At 50.9% G+C, this 15,658-nt stretch overlaps 1 protein-coding gene across 2 annotated transcripts in view; it reads right to left on the reverse strand.

The window, feature by feature from the left end:
• Positions 1-14,801, reverse strand: part of MYH10 (myosin heavy chain 10) — a 138,439-nt gene extending 123,638 nt beyond the window's left edge. The window contains exons 1-2 of one of the 2 annotated variants that reach the window (XM_047758522.1): positions 14,783-14,801; positions 6,776-7,151 (exon numbers count right to left, since the gene is read on the reverse strand). In XM_047758522.1, coding sequence (XP_047614478.1) covers positions 6,776-7,120 — 345 coding nt within the window. In that variant the 5' untranslated portion in view covers positions 7,121-7,151; positions 14,783-14,801. Of the gene's footprint in view, positions 1-6,775; positions 7,152-14,513; positions 14,622-14,782 lie in introns of those variants that run through there. The other variant, XM_047758523.1, reaches the window with a different exon arrangement.
• Positions 14,802-15,658: the final 857 nt, after the last annotated feature.

The following is a 15,658-nucleotide window of genomic DNA, read 5'->3' on the forward strand; positions in this document are numbered from 1 at the left end:
TTATACCACAGGCAAAACTCAACTCCAAACGGAACTGAGGCTGCCCCTGGGGAACGGCTCATCCAGTGCCCGTGCTGGCTTCACCCTGGGTTGGGCAGCAGGAGCCTGAGGGTGGGGGGAGATGGGGTCAGGAGGTTTACTCCCCAGGGCCCTCCCCGCCAGCTGTCGGCTGCCCTCTAAAGGAAGCCCTCCCTACAGGGCTCTGCCCTCCCAGCTGAGGGAGATCATTTCTTCCAGATTCCTTTAAAGATCAAGGTGGATCCAGGGCCCCCGGGCATCCCCAGGGCAGGATCCGGCACCATTTCTGTATTTGTTTTCACATGTTTGTAAAGCATCCCCTTATTAAATCTGTAAAATAGCTAGTTAGAGCATCTTTGGTTTCCTGCTGGAATCTGATTTCGGCGTTATGTGGAAAAGCTGAAGATACGAGTTAAAGATATACACGTCCCGTCTCCCCCAAAAGTCCTGCTCCCAGTTACACACCTTACACCTTCAGAAAACCACGCTTCTATGCATCAGGCCACATCCAGAGCTGTTCCCTGAAGCAATGTTTCAAGAGCCCTGAACCGGGGTGGAGGGAGGATGGGGGGCAGAGATCCAAAACCAGCTGAGTGAATAAATAAAGTGGGTCAAAAAATCTCGCAGTGGAATATCACACTCTGCAAAAATGAATGACATACTCAAACTTGCACAGTTTGGGCCCCTTTACCACCCTCAGAAACCGGTAAAGATCCCAAAGATCTTTTGTTTTATACATTTTTATAGAAGCATATGTATATACATACATATATGAATAAACTGAGTTCTTAAAATGTGTTTTTATTCATTGAAAAAGAACAATACAGGGAGGGCGTTCCCATCGTGGCGCAGTGGAGATGAATTTGACAAGTATCCATGAGGATGTGGGTTGGATCCCTGGCCTTGCTCAGTGGGTTAAGGATCCCGTGTTGTTGTGAGCTGTGGTGTAGGCTGCAGACGTGGCTTAGATCTGGCGTTGCTGTGGCTGTGGTGTAGGCCGGCAGCTGCAGCTCCGATTGGACCCCTGGCCTGTGAATGTCCATGTACTGCGGATGCTGCCGTAAAAAACAAAAACCAAAACACAACAACAACAACAACAACAAAACACAATACAGGGAGTTCCTGTGTTGTGGTTCAGTGGGTTAAGGATCTGGAGTTGTCACTGTCCTGGCTCTGGATACTGCTGTGGCATGGGTTCGATCCCTGGCCTGGGAACTTCTGCATGCCATGGACACGGCCAAAATAAATAAAACAACAGTATGTGTTAACGTAAATAACATTTCTCATGAAAAATAACCTCTTGTTTTCCAAAATAAAAGTGAGGAAGAGTGGTACTGTTTTATAGAAATAGAAAGCAGCTCCATGTTCGTATCTGATTCTGCATTCAGTCCATTGTGACATGGTTTTGACAGGAGTACAGGAAGAAAATCAGCCTCACACTGACATTTAGTTGCAAAAGGGAGGAAGAGCTTAATAGCCATTCCATGTAATTATAGATATTCCTCTTTGATACTACACCAAAACTCGACAAGTGAGAATTTCTTTTTTTTTTTTTTGTCTTTTTGCCTTTTCTAGGGCCGCTCCCATGGCATATGGAGGTTCCCAGGCTAGGGGTCTAATCAGAGCTGTAGCTGCCAGCCTACGTCACAGCCACAGCAACACAGGATCCAAGCTGCGTCTGCGACCTACACCACAGCTCATGGCAACGCTGGATCCTTAACCCACTGAGCAAGGGCAGGGATCGAACCCGCAACCTCATGGTTCCTAGTCGGATTCGTTAACCACTGCGCCGTGATGGGAACTCTGACATGTGAGAATTTCTTAAAGATGAGATGCAAGGCAGCAGCTGACAACCTGTTAATGAATGTTTCATACTGTCACATACATCAAATCCATTGGCTAAGCTTCGTTTACCCAGGAGTGACTTTGTCACATCATGTACACAGCATTTGGAAAACTGTGCTTCAATCAATTATGCAAGTTTTCCAAATGAGGACGTTTCGCACTACATGACATTAAAAAAACCACAAACCCACACATTAATATGCCATCTTATCACTTCAGAAAGGTTGTAAGTACTGGCAAGGCGTCAGGTTCACAGTGGCAGATACAGATTCTCAGTTCCACGTGAAAACTCAAATTTTATCGCTGTCAACAAATACATTCAAGAGTTTTCTTTGAAAGGACAGGCCCACTCTGTCCATTTTCAAGCAAATGGTCTGCCAAATATGCCAGGGTGAATGAACCATCGCTTATCTATCAGCCATTCTATCGAATAAAAATGGTATTCTATTAAAAAAAAAATAGCAAGGCTGGTTTGCAACTTCAACAGCTATACACGTGTTTTTCTCCACAGCAGCTATCACAGTCCAGAATGCAGCCGAGGGCTTTGTGCATACTTAGCAGCTCGTCACACGGAATATGAAATGATGCGTTCTCAAGAGCTGAGGTTTAATGAAATCCCTCATTTCTCCGACTTTATCAAGGACGTTCTTGAGTGAAACTGGATTAGAATGACCAGCAGGACCCTTCGGGGTCATTGCCTTTACCCGTGACAAGGTGGTAGCAGTTTTCCTCATCATTGCTTTTGCATCGTCAGTACCAACGTCAACAGTGAAAAGGCAAATAAAGGCATCAAGAATCACGACAATAGTTTTGACCTCAAGGATCCCAGGAAACCCTAGGAGCCTGCAGAGCGCCCTTTGAGAACGACTGGATGACACTGACACAAAGTACTACGGGGGAATCTTACAAATCTAATGCTGAGCAGAAACACTGACGCAGAAAGGTGCATGAGATTCATTCACATAAAAATTCATCAACAGGAAAAACTATGTGTGTATATATATACCTATATGTGTGTGTGTGTGACACACACACACACACACACACACACACACACACACGCACGCGCATACTTTTAGCCATGCCCACAGCATATGGAAGCTCCTGGGCCAGGGGTTGAACATTTGCCAAACAACAGTGACCCGAGCCACAGCAGTGACAATGCCGAGTCCTTAACCACTAGGCCACTAGGGAACTCCTAAACTGTATGATTTATTTATTTTTGTCTTTTAAGGGCCGCACCCGTGGCATCTGGAGGTTCCCAAGCTAGAGGTCTAATTAGAGCTATAGCCGCCGGCCTACACCACAGCAACACAAGATCAGAGCTGCGTCTGTGACCTACACCGCAGCTCACAGCAATGCCAGATCCTTAATTCACTGAGCAAGGCCAGGGATCAAACCTGCCTCCTCATGGATGCTCGTCAGATTTGTTTCTGCTGAGCCACGACAGGAACTCCCCGTTTTATTATTTTTTAATTTGTTTGGTCTTTTTAACTAAACTATATGTTTAAGGAATGCATACTTAGTTTACAAAATACTGGGAGATTGGAAGATACTTCTCAATAATCAATAGGCCAAGAATACAAAAATTAGCTAAGTTTAAACACAGTTAAAAAGCTTAGTCTAGGGGCATGCAGGGACCAATGGACTGGGAGTTTGGAGTTAGCAGATGCAGACTATTACATATAAAATAGATAAACAACAAAATCGTACCATAGAGCACAGGCACCCATAATGGAAAAGAATATAAAAAGAATATATATACATGCACAACTGAACCACTCAGCTATACAGCAGAAATTCACACAACACTGTCACTGTAAGTCAAATATACTTCTATTTTAAAAAAAACAAAAGCCAAACAGCTTAGTCTAATGGCCACATACAACTCCACACCCAACAATAACAGAATACGCCTTGTTTATAAATACTCATGAAAGTTGACAATATGCTACACAAAGCAGGTCTCAACAGGAGTTCCTGTTGTGGCACAGCGGAAATGAACCCGACCAGGAACTATGAGGTTGTGGGTTCAATCCCTGGCCTTGCTCAGTGGGTTAAGGATCTGGTGGCCCGAAGACACGGCTCAGATCCCGAGTTGCTATGACTGTGGCGTAGGCTGGCAGCTATAGCTCCGATTGGACCTCTAGCCTGGGAACCTCCATATGCTGCACAAGTGTGGCCCTAAAAGGCAAAAACAAAAAAAGAAAAAAAAAGCAGATCTCAACAAAAACAGGGAATGATATTTTATGCACTATATTCTTTGACTAAGATGCAGTTAATTTAAAAATCAATAACAGGGAGTTCCTGTCGTGGTGCAGTGGTTAACGAATCCGACTAGGAACCATAAGCTTGCGGGTTCGACCCCTGCCCTTGCTCAGTAGGTTAAGGATCCGGCATTGCCGTGAGCTGTGGTGTAGGTCGCAGATGTGGCTCGGATCCCGTGTTGCTGTGGCTCTTTAGTAGGCCGGTGGCTACAGCTCCGATTGGACCCCTAGCCTGGAAACCTCCATATGCCGCGGGAGCGGCCCCCCAAGAAATGGCAAAAAGACAAAAAAAAAAATTAATAACAAAACGATAACTTAAAAATCAACATTCAGGAATTTGAAAAGTATACTTTTCAATGGTCCACAGGTTAGAGAAAAAAAGGGGAAGTTAGAAAACATTTACAAGCCGTAATAAAAATACTGCATGTTAAAATGCATGAAGCAGGGAGTTCCCGTTGTGGCTCAGTGGTTAACGAATCCGACTAGGAACCATGAGGTTGCGGGTTCGATCCCTGGCCTCGCTCAGTGGGTTAAGGATCCAGTGTTGCCCGTGAGCTGTGGTGTAGGTCAGACACTGCTCGGATCCTGCGTTGTTGTGGCACTGGCGTAGGCTGGCGCCTACAGCTCCGATTGGACCCCTAGCCTGGGAACCTCCCTATGCCTCGGGGGCAGCCCTGGAAACGGCAAAAAGACAAAAAATAAATAAATAAATAAAAAATAAAATAAAATGTGTGAAGCAAACTAAAGTAACCTAAAAGACATTTACAGTTTTTAAAAGGTTGTATTAGGAAAGAAGATGAAAATTAATAACCTGACAAGTTGGATGTTGAGGAGGTTAAGTCCAAAGAAAATATAAGGCAATAACATAACTAAACCTGTTAGGAACCCAAGTTCTTTAAATTTTATTCATATCTATAGCAATATCCCCCAAAGGTCCCACTCAAGTTATTACAGTGTCTGTATCACGGTACCTCAACTCATCAATTTCAACTGCCAGGTAAATTCCAAAGCCCAGGACACCTGTCACTCAATGCAGAGCAGCCAGGGCCATCCACGGCCCCACGCTTGCAATCCTTTTCTCTAGGATAACGCTCCAACTGCATCTTCCCCCGGGAACATTTTCTCCGCCCCACTAAACCGAGGATAGGATTCTCCCCAACCCTCATCTCTGCTGTGACCTTAGTACTTCAAGGAAAACTCAGATTTTCCTTCTGTAAAAACTGTGGGGCCATGCTTTGAAAAAAAAACTCAGAAATTCACTCATCCTGTCCATGAATTAAGCTGGGGGAAGAAAAAAAATCAAGCTCAATAAAAGATTCTTGCCAAGGCTTACAATTATCACACGGAATGGCTACAAATAACGAAAGTGTCTTTTCCTGCATCCTCCCCTTTTACCCACCACCTCCTTCCCCTTCTGCCTCCCTCCCTCCCCCGCAGCCGCTGCCAAGGGCCAGGGTGGGGAATCGAGGGGAGGACAGGCTCCTTTCCCCGTGCCCGTGCCCGGCTCCACAACTGCCCAAAACTCACTCACCTCTCAAACCTCAGATGCCCACAGACATTATCATCTGGCCACAATCTCTTTATTTATTTACTTTTTATGGCCGCACCCGCTGTGTGTGGAGGTTCCCAGGCTAGGGATCCAATCAGAACTACAGCTGCCGGCCTACACCACAGCCACAGCCACACCAGATCCAAGCCGAGTCTTCGACCTACAACACAGTTCACGGCAACGCCGGATCCTTAACCCACTGAGCGAGGCAGGGATCGAACCTGCAACCTCATGGTTCCGAGTTGGATTCATTTCCACTGCGCCACGACAGGAACTCCTCTCTTCATTCTAAATCTACCTTCTATCTGCACTGTCTTCTTCAATAAACCCTTGCCACCTGTATCTACCACCCCTGCCACTTCCTTTGGCATTCTAGATTCGTTCAGTCTTTCGGTATCTGGCTCGCTTTTTTTTGGTCAAGCCCACGGCATGCAGAAATTCCTGGGTCAAGAATCAAACCTGTGTCACAGCCATAACCAGAGCCACAGTGGGGATGATGCTTAACCTGCTGAGCCATAAGGGGACTCCTTGGCTTGCACTTTTCCTCTCGACCCTGTCCCTTATTATTTTCAGGAGCTTCTCTATGGTCACGGACCATGTCCGTACACTTGGGTCAATGGCTAACCACAGGACAACCCGAGTCTCAATCTCACCCTGAACTGTTTCCTCTTGAAAAACCTCAGCATTCATCTGTCCCACGTCCCTGTACCCGATGACCTCGGTCTTGTTCTTCCCTGAAACCGCTAAGCCTGCAGCCCTACCACGTGCAACTGCTGGATGTGCCCGGATTTCCTGCCAAGTGGCTGTCTGCATCCTACCATCAGTGCAATTCTCATTACCGTGATCAAACCCCCGGGTCGTTCTGCCACACGCTCCCTCCACCGTAGGCTGCCGAGCACCACCGCCAAAGCCTCAAAGACCATTCTGGCGCCTTTAATTGCAGATTGGATTACGTAAAACTAGGTGTTAAGATTTAGAGCAAAGCAAGACTTGGGTAAGCAAGGGACAGTTCCCGTCTTTAGCAGAGTGGGAGCGGCCGCTGACTAGGACCGTCTGTCTCACTTCCATCAATTCCCAGGCACCACGTCGTACTTACATAGATAAGTCCTGAATAGTAACGATCCTTCAGATTATGTAAAACAGACGCCTCGTTCAAGCACGTCAACTCGGCCATGTCCTCCACCTTGGAAAACTTGGGCGGGTTCATCTTCTGGACGTCGTCCTTGCTGACCATTGCCTTCTTGCCATTCTCCGCCAACTCCACCATCACTTCATCGCCTCGCTCTTCCTTGATGCTGGCGGCCTCGAAGCCATGGCGTTCAGACGGAATCCACACTAGCTTTTTAGCCGTCCAGTCGGCCTGGGTGGCAGGGTTGTAGATGACAGCCCTGTCCACAAAGAGATACCTCTCTGGATCTTCCAGTCCGGTCCTCTGTGCCATTGTAAACAGGAGGATCCAGGCACGATGGCCCCTAAGAGAAGAGGAGGAGGACAAAGTCAGATGTTGAAAAACACACAAGGGAGTTCCCATTCCCATCGTGGCTCAGTGGTTAAGGAATCTGACTAGGAACCATGAGCTTGCCGGTTCGATTCCTGGCCCCGCTCAGCAGGTTAAGGATCCAGCGTTGCCGAGAGCTGTGGTGTAGGTTGCAGACGTAGGCTGCATTGCTATGGCTCCGGCGTAGGCCGGTGGCTACAGCTCCGATTCGACCCCTAGCCTGGGAACCTCCATATGCCGCAGGAGCGGCCCAAGAAATGGCAAAAAGACAAAAAAAAATAAAATAAAATAAAAAATAAAAACACACAACAGGGAAGTTCCCTGGTGGCCTAGTGGCTAAGGATCAGCTTGCTCACTGTGGGGGGCCCAGGTTCAATCCCTGGCCTGGGAACTTCCGAATGGCGTGGGTGTGGCCACCCCCCCCAACAATTCACAAAGTTTACTTTTCTAAGAAAAGTAAGACAACTCCTTAAACAGAAAGCCTGAACTCCGAGTTAAGGGGCGGGGGCATTCCTCTCCGTGGCTATCCTAACCAGGTGTCCAAGGTCAATTTTCGGGGGTGACCACAAATTATGGCTCTGGTTGTCTGAAGACCCCTCGAGAGGTGCCCTCAGTTACTGAGGGCTGAAAAACAAGCAGGAGGAAAAAAGCAGAGTCCCAGTCTGACTCTTTTAATTTCTCTTCATCTCCTGTTTCACCCTCACCGCAAATTAAATAGGGCGCTAGGAAGGGAAAGAGAAATGAAGAAAGAAAACAGAGATTCATAATCCAAGGCCCGTGCAGGGCTGCTGCAATGGACGCAGGAGGCAGCTACAAAAATGCATGCTGTGGAGGTCCCTGGTGGCCTAGAGGGTACGGATTCCACATCGTCCCTGTTGTGGCTCAGGTCACTGCTATGTCGTGGGTAGGATCCCTGGCCCGGGAACGTCTTCACGCCGAGGGCACAGCCCAAAAAACCCCCCAAAAGGCCTGGAGGCTGCCGGAAGAATGAACCATGGGGTCTAAAACATCAGTGCTCTTTTCGGTTTCGCCAGGTCAGCCCCTGGAGCTTCCCCAGGGCCCGCGGGGTCTCGACTGTGAGGCTGCAACACCCAGCCTTGCAAGTATGTGCCGGTGGCATTCAGGTCTCCACTCCCAGGCCCACAGCTGCTCCCACGCCCTCCAGCTCCTCCTCTGCGATCCGTCACTCAGCAGGATCATCAGGCCTCACCCACCCCTCGTCTGGGCCGCTAACAGACTCCACGTGGTGCCGCCCCCTTTAGCGTGCAGGGCCTGGAGGCCAACGTACTCTTCCAGATGCCGTCTGACCCGCAAAAGGAACCCCTCACAGCCTCAGGCCACACTGGGGACAGCACTGCTTCTGTGACTTTCCCAATGAACCCAAAAGACCTAAGTGGTTTATTTAGCACTTACTCACGCCCGTCGGCTCACCAGGGCTGTCAGCTGAAGCTGCCTGCCCTCTAAGCTACATGTTCATCTACTTGTGTGATTGGCTTATTGGATCAAATGGCAGGACTTTCTGTTTGTCACTCACCTTTCTGATGTGACTCACCACTCCTGCCTGACAGTATCTTTCTGGAATCCCATACCATCATGAAACCCTTTTGGTATCACTCCAAGTTCCAGGTCAGTCCTAATCTCATCCCAATCAACCCAAGAGGCCAAGTGAGTAAAAAGACTTGCTCCGTCAAGGCCTCCCAACGTTTCCCTCTGCTCCAAAGGATGGGGAGGCTGAGAGGGAAAAAATCATACAGTCGTCCAAAGGTATTAAGAGGTTCTTAACCTCGAGTCCGCAGACTCAAGTTCAAGCCTCACAAGACCACTGAAATCTATCAAAATGTTGAACAGGTTTTTTTTTTTTTTTTTTTCCCTCACCTGCTTTCCAAGGAGAACACTCACAACTTTCTTCGGATTCTAAAAGGGATCTATCTTCTTCCTAAAAGATTGATCACTGATAGTGGAAGGCAGATACTAGCCCTTTCAGCCCCCCCCCCCACCCCCCGTCAGGATTTACTAGAATCAAATAGCTGAGATTCTTCAGACACTAGTGGTTACGATACAAAGGAGCCCTCATGCCCTGGAGCATGGGTCTCGAACTGTGGCGACAGCAGCGGCAGCATCTAAAGAACTTGTTCTTAAAAGGGAGATTGGCGGGTCCCCCTCCCAGAGTATCTGATTCAGTAGGTCTGGAGCCTGAGAATTCGCGTTCCTAGCAAGTCCCAGGTGCCACCAACACTGCCGGTCCTGGGACCCCACTTTGAGAACCACGGCTCCACAGTTCTCTGCTTGCCATGGTGAACCACTACTACTACCAGGTATATAGGTGTTTTAAAAAAAAGGGTTGAAAAACCAATGTTTCAGATAAATTTGTATGTAACCAGATTTAAAGAATACGTTAACCCTTGAGGGACTATAAACTTGGATCAAACAAAAAATCATAAAACGCGCCCCAAAAACCACAAAACATGCAACATTAAGACTTCTCCCGGAGTTCCTGTCGTGACTCAGTGGTTAACGAATCCGACTAGGAACCATGAGGTTGCGCGTTCGATTCCTGGCCTTGCTCAGTGGGTTAAGGATCCAGCGCTGCCGTGAGCTGTGGTGTAGGTCGAAGACATGGCTCGGATCCCGCGTTGCTGTGGCTCTGGTGTAGGCCGGCGGCTACAGCTCTAATTCGACCCCTAGCCTGGGAGCCTCCATATGGCGCGGGAGCGGCCCAAGAAATAGCAAAAAAAAAGACTTCTACCAACAGAACTGCTAAAGTGCTTTCTAGCTAAATTTGCAGTGGCCTCCTCAGGCATCCAGGTGGGAGAGGGCAGCAGAGACAACACTCACACACAGAGGTACCTTCTGGAGAATGGTTTCAAAAGCCCATCACAGACAAAAAAATAAAATAAAAATAAAGGAGTTCCCGTCGTGGCGCAGTGGTTAACAAATCCGACTAGGAACCATGAGGTTGCGGGTTCGGTCCCTGCCCTTGCTCAGTGGGTTAAGGATCCGGTGTTGCCGTGAGCTGTGGTGTAGGCTGCAGACGCGGCTCGGATCCCGCGTTGCTGTGGCTCTGGCGTAGGCCGGTGGCTACAGCTCCAATTCAACCCCTAGCCTGGGAACCTCCATATGCCGCGGGAGCGGCCCAAGAAATGGCAAAAAGACAAAAAAAAAAAAAAAAAAAAGCCCATCACTTCTCCATTCTGCACGAATAAGGCTAAGAACCAGTTTTGTGTCTTCCCAACCTACATACCACCCTTCTGCGGGGAAGAAGGGAGGACGGCCTGGATGGATATGGGCCACACGTGCTGCTTAGGAAGGACCGTCTCTTCAAAGAGAAAATATCCCACTAGAACAAAACATGCTAACAAGTTACTCTTATCATTCTTATTAATACAACATACAACACTTTTGGAAACTGTCTGCTGCCTGTAGGCACAGATACATTTCTTCAATTTTACATTGAGCATGTAATACACTTAGATTTGGCAAGTGACTATAAATTAGAATAACTTAACGGGTCATTTTGAGGGCAGGTCTTTTTTTTTTTTTTCAGGAAATTATGGGTTTAACATTGATTTGATCAAATCAACACATTTTAAATTTATTGGTACATACTTTTTTGAGATGGAGAAACACATGTAATTTAATCTAAGGGGAAAAAAAACCCTCAATAAATGACAAAAAGTATAATTACAAAATGCCCCCGAGTTTTAGGGGGGGGGACAATGACATATATGCTTTATTTTGTTTTAAAAGGAATAAATGGGTGTTTCCCAGTGGCCTAGCAGTTAAGGGCCCGGCATTGTCACTGCTGGGGCACAGGTCTGATCACCGGCCTGGGAGCTTCCTTGTGGACAAAAAAAGAAAAAGAAACAAATATTTTGGGGCTTCACTGGGTAGTGGGATTACAAGCTGCTTTTACCTTTTATTTTTCTAGAGTTGTCTACAACTAACTAAACACTGTGAGGGTGGTATCCTGTCCTTGCTATGTGGTGAGCTTCCTCCCTGGTCCATGGGAGGGGATCTACATGCCTACCCAGGATATGACACCAATGCTTTCTACCCTTAGGACAAGCTTCAGCCTCTCCACAACCAACAATCCACCAGGCCTGCAAATCCCGACCCAAACGCCACCCTTTCAGAAATTCTTTTTGGGTCACCCTAGGCAATTCAATCCTCCTTCTGCTAAAATTGTGTACTGCTCTTCTGGCATTCTCCATCCCCTGACCCCCACACCGTCCCTGTCCGCACCTAGTAGGTGCTCAAATCCTTATTTAGTTGATAGAGAATCCCTGAGGCCAGGGAAGATGTTTTGTTCCTTTTAACTCTTGGCTTGGGGTTGCCAAAAATGTTGTATTTTTTTTTTTCATTCCATTGTACTGTTGGTGCCCAATCTTGATAATGTTGGTATTTACCAGGGAAACCACTCCCAAATGCTTTGCCTTGAGGAAAGGATACTAGGAAAAATTTTAAAACAGCAAAATACAGTCGTTGCATGTCGTGACTTACAGCCAGGCGCTATTCTAAGCAGTTTATGTATTTGTCGACTCTTAATGCGCAAAACAGCCCCACCAGACAGGCGCTATGAATATCTTCATTTTACGGATGAGGAACTGAGGCACCGAGAAAGCCAAGAACCAGCCCAAGGTCACAGGGCCGGGAGACCAGCTCCAGAGCACGTGCTACCAGGATGGAAGGTGAGAGGGCGGAATTCTAAAGGCAGGCAGCACCCCACGCGCTGCCTCACCATCAGTCATCAATCACGGCGCCCAAAGCCGAGGCTCAGGCCATGAACACACCAGCACAATGTGGCAAAAGCTGTCTATTTTACAGAAAAAAATACCTCTATTAGGAAAAAAAGGAATAAAGAGGAACCTCTCTGTAAAAGACATAATCGGAAGGTTCTGGGTGTCACCTGCAAATACCTGCCTAATTCTAGTTAAGTCATTTCTCTGTGCTCGAATTAGCCCCCGACGGAGCCAAAGCCCCATCCCCTGCATTGGTTTCAGACACACACACACCCCTACATCCCTGGGGTTCCCCCCCGGGGGGGGGCATGGTTGACTTTCAATGAAATACCACCCCACCAACTTCCCCACTGCCTCCCAGCACCTACCATAGGTTACAGACACAGGGGAACAGTTTGATGAGTATCTTACAAAGAAAAAGCCAAACGAGAAGGATGGATAAAATATCCATGAGAGCGCATCTCTCCAAGTCAGATAAACTTATACAGAATTGTCCCAATTTGTGTAACGCGACCACTGAGGTCACTTACATTACACAGACCTGCAAGTCTGTTAATTTATCAAAATTCTGTTGAAACAAAAATGAGCAGAAACACAAACTAAGTGCACACAGGGCACCAGTGAGATTCATGGCCCACGCCATCTCTCAGTTAATGTCTGTACACTGTGTTAGCTATTTCTCAAACACGGAGCCAACACCAAGCATTTCTATTCTTCCTCTAGGACAACAAAGTCCACCCTCCGCCGCCGAAGCCTACATCCTTTCACCACACCACGTGCCCTTCAAAATTTCTTCCATCTCACCTTCCATTCCAGCGGGTCTCCACTGACATGATTTCCCTGAGGAGCGCAAATAAAAAGCCAGGCTCTGGGGTCACATCCCTTTGCTGCGAAAGCTGCTGCTAGAGCACACAATTACACCATATGCTTTCTCCAGATAAGGATGGGGGAGAACGGAATTTCAGATGCAGAAGTGAGGAGATGCATAAAATGGCCACTTTTCCAGAATCCCTGACAGCCAGGGCATACTTAAACATCAAAAGCACTGCGACTAACAGAGTCCTTAATAAGGGCGGATTGATGAAAGAAATAACACAATAGATAGATTAAAGTTTGCCAGAGTGAGATACTCTCCAGAATAATTAAGCCTGACTCAAAGAATGCTCAGTTTCAATATTAAAAAGCAAAATCTCAGCAAAGCTGAAGTATTATATTTAGTATTATATTATTCAGCGAAAACAGCAGTCTTTGTTTCATGTGCAGTCTGGATGCACCCCGCCTGCCTTCCCCTACCCCACCCCACCCCACCCCACCCCCCTTGCATCAACCGCAGTGATCTCCAAGGGAGCTGCAGAGGCCCCAAGGAACAGAGATAACGGTCATAGGCAGAGGCCACGTTACCCAAAACTCACCAGCTGAGCCCAGACCCGCCGAATCGCCAACCTCCTTCCTAAGGCCCCAGTTCCCAGGCAGGCCGGGCTTGGGGGCCTCCCGGGTCCCCGGGCCGCATCCGCCTACCGCAGGCCCACAAAGCCCCCGCGGACGCCGGGACTCGGTGCCTTCAACTTCCCTCCGACCCCATTCCAGGCCGATTTTATGGGATCAGGGTGTGACCCCCCCCAACTGTAGGAGGCAAGGAAGCGACTCTGCGGCGAGCCTTGCCCAGATCACTTACACAATAAAGGGATCCCGAGGCGAGGGCTGACCCTCCCCCCCGGCCGCCCTGCTGCAGCGCGCCCCCGCCACATTTCCCGCCTCGCCCCCCCAAACCGCCCGGGCCTGGCCGGGCGTCCACTCCCGGCCCCCGCCGGCCCCGGAGCGCCTGGTAAGACGCCCCCACCCTCCCTCCCTGCTCCCCCGGGACCAGCGGAGCCCGACCCTTCCCACGCCGGCGGCAGGCAGCTCAGACCCTCACCCTCCGCGCGCTTCCCCGGCGGTGCGCAACCCTGCCCTCCGGTCCCTCCACCACCAGGTCCCGGCGCTGCCCGCCTTCCGAGCCCTCGGCGAGCCCCTCTCCGCACTCGGGGTGCCGGACCCGGCCTCACCCACCCAGCAACCCCTCCAGGGGTCCTTCCCGTCCGGCGCCCCCACCCCCCACCCCCAAACGGGATGGCGCTTTCCAGCCCGCCCCAGGACTCCCTCCCCTCCTGGGAGGCAGGCACATACTCGCTGGACCCTCCGGGACCCCCACGAGGGCAACGAGTCTCCCCAACCCCACGTCCCACGGATCCCGCACGCCGAGTACCAGGTCCGCACATGCCCACCTCTAGAGCTCCATCCCCAGGGGTCATCCTCCCGCACACCCAGGCCTTGATCCCTGCATGGGTCTCACTCTCCAGGACCTCATTCGCCGACTCTCCAGGGGTCTCTCCACCCACTGGGGTCCCGTTAGTCACCCCCAAGGTCCTTCCTCGCACGAATCTACCGCCCCCGCAGCACAAGCCCTCCGCCCAGCGCCCCTTCCATCTTCCCCAGCTCCGGCTTCGTCCCTGCCCTCCAGAGTGGCCCGGGCCCTCAGCCCGGGATCCTTCCCTCTCCTACAAGCCGTCCGCAAGTCCCCGCTGCCGCACTCGGACCCGGGCAGCCGCACAGCTCACCTTCAGCCGAAGATGGTGGCTCCGGCGCACGTCCCCAGCCGCGACCACGGATCCGGCGCCTCAGTCCCAAACCCACCGCTGCCTCCGCCGGGCTCCTTTAGCACTGCTGCTCTGGGCTGCCCCACCCACTCCCACCCTCATTGGGCCAGCTCCACGCCCGTCACCACCGCCCCCAGACCCACTGGTCGGTTTGAGCGCCCATCTCCAAGGGAAGACGTTAGCAACCCGAACGAAGCTACCTTCTCCCGAGCTCCACTCCCTCCACCCACCTGAAATGCTGCTCATTGGCTCCCGCTCCCGGCCCGGGCCGCCGGGGCCCCCATCTCATAGGCTGCGACGCACGCCCGTCAGAGATTCCGGGAGGTGCGGCCGGGGCAATCGCGGGCGATTGGCTGGCTCGGTCGGAGATGGACAGCTGAGGCCGGCTGGGCGCCCAGCGATCCCTCGGGGCAGCGGGTGCGGACCCCGCAGCGGCCTCGGCTGTGCGGGCTGCCGGGCAGGTGTGCGGCGGCAGGAGCCGGTGTTCCGCCTAGACGCGCCTCGCTCTGGCGTCAGGCCGCCGCGGCAGCCCTCTCGAGCGCCTCGCCGCCTCCTCTGCCTGTCGCAGCCGGCGTGCCCCGCAGCCGCACCGGCTTCCACCGCGGAGTCGCGGGCCCCCGGAGGCTGCCTGCAGGGGCGGGGCCGGAGCGCGGTCCAGAGGCCTGACGTCACCCCCGGGGCTGCAGGGGGCGGGGGCCGCGGCTCTGCGGCTCACCTGCAGTGGGGGAGGGGAGGCCGGGCTCGGGGTGCAGCTCTGCCCATGCGCACCGGCCCTGCAGAGGCCCGGGCTGCGGTCCGCGCTCCGGCCACTGTCGCGACCCCGGACCCGAGCTGACCCTGCCCGGGCCCGCTGAGCGGCGGGTGCCGGACGGCTTCCTCCGCCGCTGCGGTTTTGGAGTTTGAGAGCGCAGGGGCCTCCCTACCCGGCCTCCTGGCTGGGCTGAGATTCCAGAACATTGAGAAGCGAACCCGCCTTGGACAGAGAGGACTTGGGAAAAGGACTTCGCCTCATTCGTTCGTTCGTTCATTAATTCGAGTGCCCTACTTGAGAGGGGCTATGACGAGGTTCTGCAGGGCTGTCTTATGCCCCAGGGCCTATTAGCTTT

The sequence above is a fragment of the Phacochoerus africanus genome, chromosome 14, assembly GCF_016906955.1.
Source record: "Phacochoerus africanus isolate WHEZ1 chromosome 14, ROS_Pafr_v1, whole genome shotgun sequence".
NCBI lineage: Eukaryota > Metazoa > Chordata > Mammalia > Artiodactyla > Suidae > Phacochoerus > Phacochoerus africanus.